The sequence below is a fragment of the Penicillium subrubescens genome (genome assembly GCF_028828155.1).
Source record: "Penicillium subrubescens strain IBT 31985 chromosome Unknown utg000004l_segment0_segment0, whole genome shotgun sequence".
NCBI lineage: Eukaryota > Fungi > Ascomycota > Eurotiomycetes > Eurotiales > Aspergillaceae > Penicillium > Penicillium subrubescens.
The window spans coordinates 3,478,041-3,493,983 of NW_026643154.1; the positions used below are offsets into that span (position 1 = coordinate 3,478,041).

Consider the following 15,943-nt stretch of genomic DNA (forward strand, 5'->3'; position numbering starts at 1 on the left):
TACCGATTGCCTTGGCTAGCTCCACTAGAGCTAATCCTATTGTTATTGACGATAAGACGAGCCGTAGCAAAACCTCGACAATATCTCTAACTCGGATATATTTCGGTAAATTCTCCTGAATACGAAAGATAGGCTAAAGTCTATTGTTCTGCTCCACCACAAGTGTTTCTTACGGAATCTACGTCGGCGTCAACAATTTCGAAATCCTACAGCTGCCGGTATTTCGACTGCACTTGAGCTTGTTCCGCCACAGTGAGAATAGACTCAAACGGGTTGGAGGATATCGAGAACAGTAAGTGAAAAGTTTTTGCTATACTTTTGGAAGAACCGACTAACGAAAAATTCTGCGACTCCAGAGAATTTACACTTGAAAACGACTCCTGGGGAACCATGTTCAGTAGCAGTCAAATCTCTAACGAGCACTAATCCAAAAGCTAAGCATCCGAAGGTCTAAACTAAACGCAAACTGCAAAGTGACATACAGGTCAATACTCCACAGCGACGATCAAAGCGGCTTCAGCTGAAGCGAGAAAGGGATCATTAGGAATTAGACTGTCGGTTGGAGTGGCGATAGTTAGCTCTATTAGGCTTTATGGCTTGAAAGAGATCTATAAACTATTCTACACCCTACACCTAGACAACAGTAGTATTGCATCAATCAACCGTAACCAATATTCTACCGAAGGTCCAGCCGGGAAATTCTCGCATATATAGATAGACATACTTCACCAAGGTCTCCTCGTCGGAGTAAGCCTGCCTAGCTTGGTTTGAAGTCAGTTGAAAATTAAACAGACTGCGAACTCAGCATGCGGTTAATGATCCGGTATCTAGAACAAACAAGGAGTGCCACGTGCTACAGTAGAATTCGAAAACAGTCTACCCCTCGAACGCTGAGGCTTTCTTTCCGAGGGTCCCACTAGGATCGCGCTAAACTGAATTCGGTCAGTGAGATTCCCAACTATCTCTTCTTGATGTACTTCTTGTAGTTCACGAAATTTACCGTAATATCAATTTCCGGCATTAGGCATACTTGCCGAAACGCCTTGTCCACATAGACAATAGTTGGTTCCTCGGGCCGTACCCGAAACGACTCTAGGCAAATAAATGGTTACTATTATACGAGCCTGTTCCACGCTCGTCGCTCGTGCACCCGCTTCATCGTCCTGGTTAGCTTTAACCTGGGTAGTGCGCATTCCTTCTTGTTGCGGGTAATCTTGAATTCGATTTCCGAGAGGACAGTGCCATTATCCTCAATATATTATACATACACACCCCAAGCGTTTCCTCCGATGGCGAAAAATCGGAAATAAAACTGCCGGTACCCCGCAGTCCTACATATACCGATCCCAAATAAGTGCTGCACTAGCCACTATTGCCATTGAGGTTTCAAAAGCTGCAACCTGAACCCAGCTTCCACCGGCTCGATGCATCACAAACGCAGCCACGAGGCGAGAGGGCACGGAAGAAGCCATAATGAGAGTATCCCGCTGGTAGGTTGATATCAGATAGTATGTCCCCAAAGCAAGAGAGGTGAGGCTGTGAGATTGATGCCTTTAGCGATCGACGCCTGATTAGGAATAAGCATTAGATACCTACCCGATGCATTGAACCGTGCCGTTGGGAGTTCCTTTGAGCGAAGAGCCAGGGAAGTTGGCTGCGGAGGAGGGATAGAGGATGGTGTAGGCGGCATTTCCCAGAAGAAAAACACCTTGGGCGGCAAATACAGCGCTCGATGCGCCACCCATACGGAGACCGATGTTGTGTAGGGACATTGTTTCAGGTATCGTTCGCGTGAGAGGGAGACATTCAGTGTCTGAGGTGTAATCTGTTTTCGAAATATGGTGTGTGGACACGGGGCATTTCGGCAAATATGGTCTGCCCAACGCCGGAACCTGTAATTACGGTAACTTTGGTGATCTACCAGAATACAAGAAGAAAAGATGGTGGGGACTTCGGCGATCCGAGTGGGCCCCTGGGAAAGAAAGCCTCAGTGTCCGAGGGGTAAACTGTTTTCGAATTCTACTGTACACAAACTGCAGGACCAGGGTCACTATAGGCTACACACCTTCATAAGGTCCCTTTCAGTTTCAGTTCATATTTTCCGTAAAATGGGGAAAATTGCGGTGTTTGGTTCTTAAAATACCTAGTGTTATAGAGTATTTGATCCAAAAAGTGAAGCAGCTTCACGTATTCACCTTCTTAACGTTTGCGACGGAGTTCAGTCTGTCATATTGGATTCAAGCAGCACAATGAATTTGTGAGGTATAACACAATATTCTTCAGCTCTTTTACTTTAGCTAGACTCTGACTGGCTGTATAAGAAGCCGCACTAAAACAGGTATCTAAGCTCCAATTGTCTCTCGTTATCTATATTTTAGACTAGGAAGAACGTAATTACGTTCAATAAATTCTTCAAGTACTCACGCCGCTTCCGCACGTCCCGTTAAAAGAAAGCATCGGTCGTCGAAGATACTGTCTGGAGGCCTAGATGGTTCCTACCCGGAGATCAGCGCCTCTAGTACGAAGGCAACGGCCGAAGAGATAGCGATCGAACCCCGTACTCAATACTCAGTCCTCGCTAACGATAGTATTAGGCAGCTAGAACAGCAACAAGCTCCCTTACCGATGAGTTAAGCCTTATAGTACACAAGAACCCTGCCCTTACGTTAACGGCTATTAAGCTCGTTGACCTCTATTTGTGTCTATAGATGTTACGTTATTAAGTCTGCTGCTAAGATACGCCTAGAAGAAGAACGTTGTCTTCTGCGGAGCTCGAATAACTAGCTAGCGCGCGAGAACGAGCGCTACTACGAAGCCTGCACTAACTAAGCCCTGTTGCTTTAGGATCGACGCTAAACCCTCGATTCTATCCACAAGGGGGTTTTTGAACTCCTACAGGTAGCGATAGATACTTATATTAAATAAGTGAGTTGCCTTGATGTTACTCCACGGGTATTGTATGTAAGCTAAGTAGCTAGCAGGAAAGGGTAAAAGGAGTTACTATAGCAACGTAAGAGTACGTTATATCCTAGCCTTCGCTCCCGGGAGCTCCAGAAAAGACAATAACCAGTGCAGCTAGCATCGGAGATCATAGAGCGGAGAGGCATGATGAGATTGAATGAGCTAATCGGCCTGAGCGTTGGGGTGAGCGATCAGGTTGCTCAGGGAGCTGCTCAGGGCGGCGAGATGAGACGGAAATACTGCTTAGTAAATCATGGTGCGCACCAATTGGATATCAACAAGTCTGAATTTCTATAACAAGCCCCTATCTGGCAATTTATGTAGGCATAATGACTAATACATGCGGGTTTACTAAGTTAACTATTCCCTTCTCCGGGATCCACTGCTGCTTCTGTTTCGTCAAGATGATTAACTCAGTCTGTGCTCCTGGAGCCGATCATTTCCCGAGGCGGCAGTTTCGTCACCTATATTACACAGGTACATAGCGAGTCTTATAAAAGCATTCAAAAAAAAAATCCAGACATATGCTGAAGTTCGGACTATACTCGCCTCGATTCAGTACAGGTTGACCCAATCCTTAAGCCTCCGGTTGAATGGAAGAGTTCGGTCGGCCATTGGTGGAGAAACACGCCAACACCGATCAACCGCGTGGCCGATAAAGCTCGCGCATTGAACAACATGCGAACCCCCCACTTCCGTCCTTTTTGTCACGGAGCTCTTAACCCCACCATCCTCGCTTTAAAAGAGTCCATTTCCTGCCAATTTTTGATCAATTTGACTGATTGCTAAGAAGGATTCCTGCCTCATCTATCTATTCCATTGACTTTCACCAAGATCTAATCATGACGGGCATTACTATCCCAGACGAGGATGCCGGCCGGCCCTATGACCAGTTCATCCTCTTCGGAGACTCCATCACCGAGATGTCTTCGGACCAGAGTCTGGGATTCGCTTTTGGTGCAGGATTGCAGCATGGTATTTACTCAATTATACAATGATATGCCAAGGTTACCTAATTGAATAACCCGCTGATTTGTTTTCCAGCCTACAGCCGCCGGCTGGATGTGATTAACCGGGGATTCGGGTGAGCAGAGACAACAACTATGGCTTTGTTTGTGGAGATCTCAATCAACTAATCCAATTCTCAACAGAGGATATACCACCGCCCATGCCATCAAAATCTTCCACAAGATTTTCCCCTCTCCTCAAACCGCCAATGTCCGGCTCATGGTACGATTCCCAGCCCAGCTACTACAAACACTCCCATTTCCACAACATCTAACAAAACCAGACCATTTTCTTTGGCGCAAACGATGCCTGCGTACCTGTCCACATTCAGCACGTCCCTCTGGAAACCTACAAAGAGAACCTGCAAAAGCTCATCCAGCACCCCGCCACCAAGGCCCAGAACCCCTGTATCATCATAATCACACCCCCGCCCATCAACGAGTATCAGCTCGAGGCCTTTGACATTGCAAAGGATACTCCTCATCCCAGCCGCACAGCTCATACGACCAAGGTCTATGCCGAAGCTGCCAAGGAGGTTGGGGCCGCGCTGAATGTGCCTGTGGCGGATATTTGGTCCTCGTTTATGTCTACCGTGGGCTGGAAAGAGGGTCAGCCTCTAATTGGATCTCGGGATGCGCCTGATAATGAGAAGTTCGGTAGTTTGTTTACGGATGGTAAGTGGGGAATTTCATGTTGTTTGCATTTGTCGGGCATTGGGCTAACGAAAGGTCTACAGGATTGCACCTGACGGCAGATGGTTACCGGATCGTCTATGAGGAGGTACTTAAGACCATTCGGGCCAATTGGCCTGATCAAGATCCGGGGGTTCTGCCTATGGTGTTCCCTCCGTGGGGTGAGGCTCCTCGGTGAATTTCTTTGCAAATGTAAACATAGGTCTCTCTCGGAGCTGGATTTTTTAATTTTAAATCTTAACCAAGCAGGATAAACAAAATGCAAGAGTCTCCAAACACCCACACATTGGAACTGGTGTTGTAATTCATAACTAAATAGATATCTCCAATATTCATAGTCTAGTCTAATCAACCGATACAACATACATACTACGTTCAAATTTGTTGTCAAGACCGTTAGTGGAGTAGCCCACGGAAGCGGTCTAGATCAATTTCTCCCCTCGTGCATGACGCCCCCTCTCCACTGCTCCCACCCTAGATCTCGTCGGCCTTCAACTCCCAACCTCAAGAACCTTCAATTTGTCTTCACTCTCAAAATTCGACCTTGACCATTTCGTCGCCGGACGGATTTGTACCCCGGTCTTAGCACTTCGATCGCCACCACTCTTCTGCTTCGCCTTCGCCCCGGCGCCCCCCCCATCGCACCTCCTCATAACCACTACCTTCCCATTTACGCCTGCTGAACCGCACGTGAATAGTCGAACGCGTCTATTTTGTTTGCGTCTTTCTTATATATTCGACCCAATACCAAAATCGCGTGACTACGACTACAACAACTTTCGTCCCCGCGGTCTGTTCTTCTTCCACCTCTCCGATCCGTCACTTTTCCCCCGCTCCCCGTTCAACAACTGCTTCATTCCGTCTTTCATCATCATCGAATATTCTGGATACGATCAAAATACTCTGTACTCTACAGTGCGTGGACGGCCCGCTGCGGGGCCGTCACACATACCGAAGGTGGGAGGAGTTGATCTGAAGTGGAGGTGGTGTTGAGAGCGATCTGGCCCATCCGAGGTCGACGTTGCCCTCGAAGCTCTCGTTCTGCTCTCAGGTGCTGGAACTATCAGGTTGGTTACTTCCGTCAGCTTCTGAGATATTTTGCTAAGTGCTGCCATTAGACTACGATCTACCTTCGCTTCCGTCTTTCCACCACACCTGGCGATGGATGCCCAGTACCCCTTCGCCTCCCGTGACGATATCTGGCGCGTCTTTGATCAGCTTAAGGAGCTGCATGGAGAACAGCTTGAGCAGGGTGTGAGGATTGCCAAACTCGAGAGAAGGCGCGAGGAGGATGCGAAGCTGAAGAGTGTCTGGAATGGTCCTCTCTCGCCGTATCCTATTCCCATTGGCGGTCCTATTCCAACAGGTACTGTATTGAGCGGCTATCATCCCCACGCTGGACTGAGCTAAATATCTCTCTCGAGTAGATCCTAGCTTCAACTCCCCTCCCGAGCATTTCAAGGGCTTTGACCAGGAACCTCCCCACGCCATGACTGGCTCCTCGATGGGCGGTCTTGATGGAGAGTATGAGCCGCGCCGGGGTGCCTCGCGTGCTAATAGCGTCCGCTTCGATGAGAGCGCCAACCACGGATACATCGGGCAAGCCAATCGGTCCAGTACGGAACTTCCGCTGCGCACTGGCAGTGGCTTGGGTAGTCACCCATTGACTGAGCGCTCTCTATCTCACCGCTCAGATGCTCGACTGAGCTCCTCGGCAGTGTCGGTGCATTCTACCCGGACCAACAGCTTGCGCCTCGACACCAGTAGCCGGGTGATCAACTCTTCTTTCAGCGCGTCGCCCCTCACTCCACCTCCGGGCCTGTTCCTGCTTGGCCCCGTTCCTTCCATCATCCGGTGCTGGCTGACAACCGACTACACCAATGACTCCCTCCTCTACGCGGCACTTTGCTCGGGCTCTTTCGTCTCGTCCCTCGGATCCTCCATGATCCGCAAGCTTGACCTGGAGGACCAGGTAGTTCGCGACGCAGATGGGCGTTCTTCCATTAAGCTGGTTCTCTACCTCCCCGAAGCCAGCATCTACCACGCTTCGTCGCACTCTACCAGTCCCACCCCGCAGCTTCCGGCCCTGACCGTCCGCTTCCTGGTACGAGAGACAACCCCAGAGGATGAGACTATTCAGATTATCCTGGGCAGCGACCTGATGCGGTCTCACAATGCGGATATCCTGTTCTCCCAGGATAAGGTGATTATGTGTGACGATGACCGCAACCGTGTTTTCGTTCCCCTCGTGCGCCCCGAGAAGGACTGGGTCTACAAGTTCCTGCATACCGCTCCGAACACCGCCCACCCCCAGTTCCCTCAAAAGTCCCTCGTCACCGACACCGTCGGGGTGATCGGTGAGCCCGCCTGCAGTGCGCAGAGGTCCACTTCTGCGCCTGTCTCTGCCCGTGCGTCCGTTGGAGAAGTAGACGCCGCGAAGAAGCCGCGCCTACAGGAGACCGACGCCAGCGTGGCGGCCACTGGGGGAGCCGTGGTGGCCCGCGCCGCGAACCACGAATTGCCGGCCAAGCCGGAGAGTGCGGCTGCCTGGGGAACCTGGCGCCGCCAGCCCAAGCCCGAGCCGAGCGAGAACAAGGCCAAACCTCGCTCGATGACTGTTCTCAAGCCCTCGAAGATGGCGGGCCGGAGCTCTGGCCTGGCGACTTCATCTACTGTTGTCCCTGGCCAAGTTCTGGTTCGTTCATCTTCCGCCGGCTCGGGTAAGGGCTCGGGTGCAAACACCTTTGGCGGTGGCTCGGCTTTCCCTTGGCTGAAGGTAGGCACTGAGGCCAAGGGCGATAAGAAGTGAGCGGTCGCGCAGCTGGTAGAACACCAAGTCTGCGCTTATTTGTATGATTCTCTGTCTTAGCGAGCGAGTTTGTGTTTCTTCATGATCTTCTCAAAACATGGGGGATATGGAGCGGGCGTTTGGCTTTTTTTTTTTTTGCTTCGTTTATGGAGGGATCTCCATTTTGTCTTTTCTTAGGGTTTGCCGTGGCCGGTGATGCCACTCTAGGTCAGGATAACATAGTTATATCCGACAAGACCTCACATATGAATACTCTCATCCTATTTCTTCCCGTAGCATCTCTCTATAAGTCAACAGTAAACCTCTCACCACAACCCCAAATCACCAAAGCTCCACCTCTCTAAATCTTCGAAAACACCCCCATCGCAGCCTTAGTCTCCTCCTTACTCTCCTTAACCAACCCACTAATCTCCCTAAAGGCCTCATGCCCCGCATCCCCCAAAATCTCAAACAAAACACTCTCACTACTCGTCACAATCGCCCCCGCATCCCTAAGTCTCGCCAACGCAACCCCCCTCTCCTCAGCATTAATACTACTAACTCCATCCACGATGACGTACACTCTATGTCCGCGCTCGAGCAGGTCCAGCGTTGTCTGCGTGATGCAGATGTGTGTTTCGATTCCGACGAGGATTACATCCAGTGGGTCTTGCGCTTTCACGGGTAGTTGCTTTTCGATCTCGGGGGTTATCATTGAGAAGAGTGTTTTGTCGATGTCGGCGCGGATGTGTGGGCCGGAGAGGTGCGTGGCTAGTTCGGGGATTGTGGGGCCGAGTTTGCTTCTGGATTGGGTTGAGATGTAGGTTGGGATTGAGAGGATTTTTGCGGCGCGGACGAGTTTGTCGGTTGTTGATACGCTGGGGGTTGTTAGTATGGTATGATGTGGTTTGAATTGGATTGTGATTGAAGTGGAGTGGATTGGGATTGGGGGATGTACAGTTTGGGAAATTCGTAGATTGCATTGCGGAATTTATCCTGGATATCGCAAACGCTGTTATGAGAGAGTTAGTTTGAGTCGTTTCGATGGTGTTGGATTGAATGGAGGGCTGGCTTGATTTGACGTACAACAATGCGGGGTTCCCTGGATTGTGTTAGCTTGCTATAGATCCAATGGGTAGCTGAGGGTACATACGGATGCGACTAGCGCGAGAAACGACAGACATGATGATAGAGTGAGGGTGTTTGAAGGATGAATCGTATGTTGGAGGTTGTCTTGGGGTTGTTGATGAAGGGAAGTTGGAAGTTGGGAACGGCGATGTCCGGGGCGGGTAACTCGGAGATGCGGGGAAAACTTCCGAGGGGAACGGGTCGGACTATCGCGCGAGTGGTAATGCTGATCTTGTACTATCGGGTCGACATGGACTCTATTGTGTTAAAATCTTTTGTTGAACGATATTATAGAGATCTTTCGTTTTGGAAATGCCTTTCCAGATAGTTTGTTTTGACCAAAGAACTATAGAGCCTATTCAATTTAAACGAAAACGAGAGAGGACATATGGCAGTCAAGAATACTCTCAGTATGTATTATGAAAGGAGCGGCAAGTATCAAAAAAGCAAAAATCAACCTGTATAACAAATAACCCAATCCCTCTCCCTATAAAGAAACCACAACCCTTTAAACCAGAAAACACGCCAAAAATGCATTACTATAACCAAAATCACTTGCTAACACCAACATGGAAAACACCATCCCAGGCACAAGTCTCCGACGGATACCCATCATGCTTCTCACACTTCCACGACTCCCCATAAGCACGGGCCTGTCCAGACTCCGACCCATCGGGCCGCGAAATCTCAATCATAAAGTCCTCGACATTGTAGATGCCATTCGGGAAGCTCAGCTGGTAGGATGGATCGGCACAGTTGAACTTGAGGGTGCCGGCTTGGCCGATGGACCTGTATCGCAGTGAAGTAGGATTAGCATTTGCATATATTGGGGAGTTCTGGAATAGAAGTGGGCTGGAAGACAGTGGGAAGGTAGGGAACTTTTAACTTACCAGGCAGCGTTGCAGGTAGTGTTGAGGTTAGTGTTGGGGTCGCTCAATTTGAAGTTTACGAGGGTGGTTTCGGGTTTGGTTTGGTCGTAGTAGCTTGCGTAGAGATCAGTGAGGGATATTGGGTAGAGATCGCGCTTGGCTGATGTGTGGGGGGCGGTGATGGCGGTGGTGGCAGCGGCCAGAGTAGTAACGAGGGTGATGGACTTCATTTTGAGGGGTTGAAAGATGAACTTTTGTGGATGGTGAGCGTAGAAGATTGTATATTGGACTGTTGAGATAGTTCTTGATGATGGGAGGATGTCGAGGATTTCTCAAGGCTCTTTTATATGCAAAGATCTCTCCTTAGATGATCTATAATAGCCCAACTTAGAAACAATGTAGTCATGTAGCTAGAAGGAAATTACTCGCAGCTATGCTGACTACCCAACCTCGAGTGACATTGTGTCTCCATCCTGATTCACGAATCAATATGCCGAATTGGCGCAGGACCGTGGATATGACAAACAAAGTGGACGCCTTTGCCGGGCGCCTAACCCAATTGCGGAGAGTATCTACTGAGACATATCTCAGATAAGATCTTGATCGAGTATACGTGATGTAGATCCCGGATGTTCACTGTAGATAAATCTCACTCGGGATCGCCTGAGCCAAGAGGACTGGATCGGGATGACCTTTCCCGGCTTAGGCATCCAAGACACCAGTAACTTGCACAGCCAGACGTTAATTTTAGATACATAGCCACGGCCAGGCCGGCGGATTAGGCGAGTAATCAAGATCTGGATGTGAGTTTAAACAATGTTCTATTAGTTGATTCTCATTGGGCATGACCTACTCCCAGCGTGGCATGTCACCACATTCAGCAGCAACTGGGGTGAGCTCATAAGCAGCAGGACTTGTGTATGCCAAATGATTTATTCCAATTGTCCCCCAAATTCAAAAGTCAACTCTCAGTATATAGCCAGTTTTCATCCAGTCATGTACATATTTTACCATAATCTACCAATCTACAACTTCACCTCGTGCACCTTAGCACGACCCACAAACCAGCCATCATCGCCCTTACTTGCGGCCGTCCGAATGGCATACAGCTCATCAAGGAAAGCAGGCACAAAGCTACCCGGCCCACGGACGTACTCCTTGGCAGCAGCATTCTCGGCCGCAATCTCGAACAGCAAGAGACCAGACAGCACGGCGAGGAGCTTGTCAGAGCGATGGGCCGCAAGGAAACAACCTGAAACCGAACCGATGGCACAACCAGTCTGGAAAAAGTAGGTGTTAGTGAGATTTCCCAGAATGGAATTGGTACGGGAATGCCTGAACGTACTCCCGTTACTTGGCCAAGGTATGGGTGGCCGTTCTCCACAGCGATGACGCGCTCGCCGTCGCTGAGGTAGTCGACGGCACCGGTCAACAGGACCACGTTACCTGCGAAATGTGAGTGATTAAATGACGTGGGGAGTGGGATTGGGTTGGACTCACGCTCTCGTCGAGCCAAGTCGCGCGCCAGCTTAGCCTTCTGTTGGCCGTCCAATGTGCTAGGTCCACTGTCGACACCGCGCTGCTGCACGGCATTGCTTCCCCACACTTGGCGAATCTCGCCCTCATTTCCCTTGATCAGGTCGAAGTATCCGCCGGCCATCAGGGTCGAGACTGCGTTGCGACGGATCCCGGTGGCGGCGGCGCCGACTGGGTCGTAGATGACCGGATTACCGCGTCCATTGTAGGCCTGAACGGCCTTTTGGTAGTTGGACACACTCTCACTGGTCAATGTGCCCATGTTGATGAGCAGGGCGCCGTCAAATTTGCAGAGGTCCTTGGCTTCGTCACCGTAAGGTGCCATGATAGGTGATGCGCCACTAGTGGCGGTTAGTCTTGCGAATGTCAATTTCGAAGTGGAAGACGTACATTGAGAGAGCGACATTGGCGACAAAGTTAGCTACGACAAAGTTGATCATGTTGTGCACTAGTGGGTGTGCTTCGACCATCTTCCGTACGATAGCAGGGATGTCTTGCAGCAGGGCCTCGACCTCATTAGCCCGGGAGGGCTGAGGTGTCAAGGCAAACATCGGAGTATTCTTGATCAGCTCGGCCAACTTCGCTGCTGATGCCTTGGGGTCCTCGGCACCAACAATTGCACTGACAATGGCGACTCCATCCAGTCCCTTCGCTGGGGATTTGGACTGGTAGAGCACGCGCTGCACGTTGGAATGGTTGATACCGCCAATGGCGACGGTGCCTACTGACGAATCGCTAATCTCACTCAGAAATGCCTGCGTTCCTGCAGTACCGAGGAACGCCTTGGTGTTTGTCTTGCTATAGCATTGTTAATGACTCGATTTGCGAGGATTGCATCTGTGTCCGGCACCTACGTTGGAGTGGCGAACATCGCTCCGATGCCCAAATAGTCGGCCCCATCAGCAATGGCCTTCTTAGCTTGTTCCACCGTGGAAGTACTGATTCCAATGATAGCATCCTTTGGCAGGAGCTTCTTTGCTGCTTCAAACACTATATTCCGGGCTTGTAAATATCCCACGGGAAAATCTGTGGCGGGGTAAAGAGGGGACTGGAGACTCACCCATATCATCCTGGCCTAGATGAACACCTTCTGCACCGACAGCGAGGGCAACATCTACTCGGTCGTTGATCAGAAGTGGCACACCATACTTCTTGGTGACTTGGTGAAGTTTGCTGGCTGTCTCGATGAGATCACCAGTGTCGCTGGTTTTGTCCCGATATTGCACGATGGTGACACCTAGTCTCGGGAATTAGCATGATCCAATAGCTCTCGGGTGGTCAATTTCAGTTCCACTGTCATACCTCCCTTGCAAGCTTCCTCCACGACGGTACACAGGTCACGACCCTTGAGGATGGCCGGGGTCGAGTCTGTGACCAGATACAGCGATAGGTCTAGCGGCATGGTCGGGCTTTTTTAGAATTTGTTATCCTGACTCCCTTTGCTCCCGAAAACAGTCCGAGTTCCAGGTGGCAATTGTAGTTGACAACAGGCGACGACTTGATAGCTTCACACAAAAAGCTTGAAATGTCAGGTACGCAAGTCCCGTTGACCGGAGAGCGGATCACGAACCGATCCCGCGGTTGGGTGATGGTGGGGCATCGGTGATTGCCTCATCGTATAGCTCTGGCCACTATTGACGTTTTTTTTTCCCCACAGTTTGTAAGAAGCAAAAGGAAGCGTAAAGTTCCGTTTGAAGAAAATGAATTTTTACAATAAGAAGAAAATGAGATAGGAGTCTACTATTGTTAAAGTCCGTACTTGATCTACTCGGAGCCGGCATAACTTTCAATAGCCTGCCTAAATCCGAGACACGTGCCGGATGACATAAGCCGGACCCGCTTAAAATCCTCTTTTCCTCTCGCCCACTTTCTGCTCGTTCCCAACTTCACCTCTTCACTCATCTCGCTGGCCTCCAGGATCACTGCGAAGCCCTTTTACATCTGCATCGGCTGTTTTGCACAGTTCACTTCACTCCCAACTGGTTAGTTTGGCTTCCGCCATCATCACTTCCATCAATCATCCACCACAGGGTCTCCGGCCTCTAACTCGGATTCCCTCAAGAACACCTCTGGTCGTTCTCGCCCCCAAGAGAAATCAACCCAGGAAGTCTACTGCCGACTTGTTCATGTATTCGTCCTCCGTGCAACATTTCGAACACCACCTGCCGCTCAAGCTGCAAACGTTTCGCGCGCCGAAACCTTGTAGCATACACCTCCGGTCCTGTGGTTGAAACCTCCTCCCTGGACTACCTGCTGCCGCTGTGACCCCATCGTCACAACAGACACCGTCACCATCACACCTCTCAAAATAAACTCCAAAAACCCGAACTCGACACACGCATGTCTTGTTCAGTCGACAAAATTTCCGTCACAATTCCTTTTCGCAAGTCCACCGTTCCGTTCTCGTGAAAATCCATCAAAATAACCACCTCCAACCGTCACCATGGCTACCGTCAACATTCGCCGGGATGTTACCGATCCCTTCTACCGCTACAAGATGGAGAAAATCCAGTCCAAGATTGAAGGCAAGGGCAACGGTATCAAGACCGTCATTGTCAACCTGCCCTCCGTTGCTCACTCCCTCAGCCGCCCTGCCGCGTACGTCATCAAGTATTTCGGTTTCGAACTCGGTGCCCAGGCCAATGCCAAGCCCTCCGATGACCGTTGGATCATCAACGGTGCCCACGACGCCGCCAAGCTCCAGGATTACCTTGATGGGTTCATTTCCAAGTTTGTGCTTTGCAAGAAGTGCAAGAACCCCGAGACCGATGTGAACATCAAGGATGAGAAGATCACCCTGGACTGCAAGGCCTGTGGTCAGCGCACCGATGTTGACCCCCGTCTCAAGCTGAGCACCTTCATCGTCCGCAACAACCCCAAGGGTGGCAAGAAGGAGAAGAAGGACAAGAAGGCTCGTCGTGAGCAGAAGAAGGAGAAATCCGCTGCCAATGGCGACCAGGACGCTAGCCCTGGCGACAGCAACAACTCCGAGAACGGTGACGAGAATGGCGATGCCGAGGACGCCGGTAGCGACGATGAGCTTACCCGTCGCATTAAGTCCGAGGCTGAGACCATCGAGGTGGAGAAGGAGATCAAGGACGATGAGTGGACTTTCGATGTCTCCGAGGAAGCCGTCAAGGCTCGCGCCAAGGACCTTCCCTCGGACCTCAAGCGCTCCTTGGTTTTGGAAGATGAGGATGACGAGGTCGATGGCCCCTCGGCCTACGAGCAGCTCGGCAGCTGGATTCTGGAGACTGCCGAGGAGAAGGGTAGCGTGACTGAGGTCAGCGACATCGATATTTACAAGAAGGCCCACGAGTTCGGCATCGAGTCTAAGCACAAGACTGTTGCCGTTCTCGCTCAGAGCATCTTCGACGACAAGATCGCCAAGCAGGTTGAGGACCGCGCCGCGCTCCTCAAGAAGATGATCACCTCTGAGCGCCACGAGAAGGCTTTCCTTGGTGGCACTGAGCGTTTCGTCGGCCAGGACCACCCTGCTCTGATTGCCCAGGTGCCCGCCATTCTGCTTGCCTACTACCAGCACGACCTCGTGTCTGAGGAGACCCTCAAGGCCTGGGGTGCCAAGGCTAGCAAGAAGTACGTCGACATTTCTACCAGCAAGAAGATCCGCAAGGCTGCCCAGCCTTTCTTGGAATGGCTGGAGACCGCCGAGAGCGAAGACGAGGAGGATAGCGAGGATGAGGAGTAGATTGGGCAGATCGTTCTGTGATGTGCTTGCCTACACTCCTTTTCGCTAACTCACTGTCGTTGCTTTTTCAAGTTTTGCTCGATAATTGTCTTTTTGCTTTTTGGCTATGATGCCATCTTGCTTTTGGGATGTATTATTTCTGATGTTCGGCTTGTTTATAACAGCCTCAATCAGTTGTTCCTATCTAGCTTAGCTGACCAATCGCCACTCCTTGACCTCCATTTATTATCCAACCCTGTAAAAGAGTAGAGATTCATTAGCTTCCGAATACTGCTGTAGTATCACTCTTGACTTGATCATAACTGGGACTCTCTTCTGAACTAACGTTGGCCGTGGGCAGCAGATGAGCCTCGGAGTTTAAATTACACAATTGAGCCTTCCGCATTGGCCCCAGCAGTACAGTACCAAAACATTCAACCATGATGCCATCAGTGATAAGCATCAACAATAGATGACGACTGCTTATTCCCCAGTCAGGTACGCAGCGCCACTGAAATTCCCGGCCTACAGAGCGAAAAGCCACATTGCGCATCATCGGGTCAGAATACACCGACTCCTCATCTTTTTTCTATTTTCCAAGGTCCTTTTAGGCTCTCGTCAAGGATATTTCTACATTTCTTGATAGCACACTGTCTTATTCATGACCCATACACATAAATAGCCTCGCTGTATGAATCTGATAACTCGTTCCGCTTAACTTCCAGAGAATCACTGCAGCTGGAGGCGAGCTTGAACAGGTCAAAGGTGTATTGCTATCGAGTGATGAGTGATTGGTACTCTAGTTTGTGGGAATAGTTCGGTAACTTACATCATTAGCGGACTGATCAGCGCGTACCAATTGTAGCACTGGGTCGCTCAATCCCGCTACTCCCAAGAGTGCATGCTTGTAAATCAGAACCGACCGCAGGTGCTTTTGATTCTCGGAGTACTACAAGAGGAGTTAGTTTAGATATCCGATGACGAGATTTAACGGATCGGGTCTTGTTTTCGTGTATGCATACCGTGGCCCAAGAATTGCAGACATCCGCCTCTACGTCACTAGGTAGCGAAGAGGGCACGCTGTTGATTTGAGTGACCTTGTCCTGGACCTCTCGATTGTAGGCAGTGACCATTTCCTGGGGAAGAGTCAGTATACGCGGGAAGAAGGTAGACCGGTGCGTAGACTCGGATCATAGAATTGACACATCAACTGCCGTTCTTCGTTAGAGTGGGCGGGCCGTATCCGCTAGGATCCTTGATCTATTGAACTCAC

The 15,943-nt window shown here is 50.3% G+C and overlaps 8 protein-coding genes across 8 annotated transcripts; 3 read left to right on the top strand and 5 right to left on the bottom strand.

Annotated features, from left to right (window-relative positions):
• Positions 1–1,122: 1,122 nt before the first annotated feature.
• N7473_006290 (uncharacterized protein) lies at positions 1,123–1,797 on the bottom strand. Its single transcript, XM_057152230.1, has 2 exons — positions 1,597–1,797; positions 1,123–1,536 (listed from the first exon to the last, which is right to left on the bottom strand). The coding sequence occupies exons 1-2, from the start codon at positions 1,770–1,772 to the stop codon at positions 1,332–1,334; spliced, it is 381 nt and encodes a 126-aa protein (XP_057010035.1). The 5' UTR covers positions 1,773–1,797; the 3' UTR covers positions 1,123–1,331.
• A 2,006-nt stretch (positions 1,798–3,803) lies between these two features.
• Positions 3,804–4,839, top strand: N7473_006291 (SGNH/GDSL hydrolase family protein; the record flags this gene model as incomplete). Its single annotated transcript, XM_057152231.1, has 5 exons — positions 3,804–3,936; positions 4,006–4,045; positions 4,113–4,191; positions 4,253–4,643; positions 4,706–4,839. 5 exons carry the CDS (start codon positions 3,804–3,806, stop codon positions 4,837–4,839), a joined length of 777 nt encoding a protein of 258 aa, XP_057010036.1.
• Positions 4,840–5,822: 983 nt separating this feature from the next.
• N7473_006292 (uncharacterized protein) lies at positions 5,823–7,470 on the top strand (the record flags this gene model as incomplete). Its single annotated transcript, XM_057152232.1, has 2 exons — positions 5,823–6,027; positions 6,089–7,470. The coding sequence occupies 2 exons, from the start codon at positions 5,823–5,825 to the stop codon at positions 7,468–7,470; spliced, it is 1,587 nt and encodes a 528-aa protein (XP_057010037.1).
• Positions 7,471–7,810: 340 nt separating this feature from the next.
• On the bottom strand, positions 7,811–8,633 carry N7473_006293 (uncharacterized protein; the record flags this gene model as incomplete). Its single annotated transcript, XM_057152233.1, has 4 exons — positions 7,811–8,327; positions 8,408–8,461; positions 8,536–8,551; positions 8,603–8,633. 4 exons carry the CDS (start codon positions 8,631–8,633, stop codon positions 7,811–7,813), a joined length of 618 nt encoding a protein of 205 aa, XP_057010038.1.
• Positions 8,634–9,128: 495 nt separating this feature from the next.
• Positions 9,129–9,676, bottom strand: N7473_006294 (uncharacterized protein; the record flags this gene model as incomplete). The annotated part of the gene is made up of 2 exons (XM_057152234.1): positions 9,129–9,366; positions 9,468–9,676. The coding sequence occupies 2 exons, from the start codon at positions 9,674–9,676 to the stop codon at positions 9,129–9,131; spliced, it is 447 nt and encodes a 148-aa protein (XP_057010039.1).
• A 795-nt stretch (positions 9,677–10,471) lies between these two features.
• On the bottom strand, positions 10,472–12,384 carry N7473_006295 (bifunctional hydroxyethylthiazole kinase/thiamine-phosphate diphosphorylase; the record flags this gene model as incomplete). The annotated part of the gene is made up of 7 exons (XM_057152235.1): positions 10,472–10,726; positions 10,792–10,892; positions 10,947–11,323; positions 11,373–11,780; positions 11,837–11,972; positions 12,043–12,219; positions 12,285–12,384. The coding sequence occupies 7 exons, from the start codon at positions 12,382–12,384 to the stop codon at positions 10,472–10,474; spliced, it is 1,554 nt and encodes a 517-aa protein (XP_057010040.1).
• Positions 12,385–13,425: 1,041 nt separating this feature from the next.
• On the top strand, positions 13,426–14,691 carry N7473_006296 (translation initiation factor eIF5; the record flags this gene model as incomplete). Its single annotated transcript, XM_057152236.1, has 1 exon — positions 13,426–14,691. The coding sequence occupies one exon, from the start codon at positions 13,426–13,428 to the stop codon at positions 14,689–14,691; it is 1,266 nt and encodes a 421-aa protein (XP_057010041.1).
• Positions 14,692–15,317: 626 nt separating this feature from the next.
• On the bottom strand, positions 15,318–15,803 carry N7473_006297 (uncharacterized protein; the record flags this gene model as incomplete). The annotated part of the gene is made up of 3 exons (XM_057152237.1): positions 15,318–15,443; positions 15,500–15,619; positions 15,693–15,803. 3 exons carry the CDS (start codon positions 15,801–15,803, stop codon positions 15,330–15,332), a joined length of 345 nt encoding a protein of 114 aa, XP_057010042.1. The 3' UTR covers positions 15,318–15,329.
• Between the last annotated feature and the right edge of the window lie 140 nt (positions 15,804–15,943).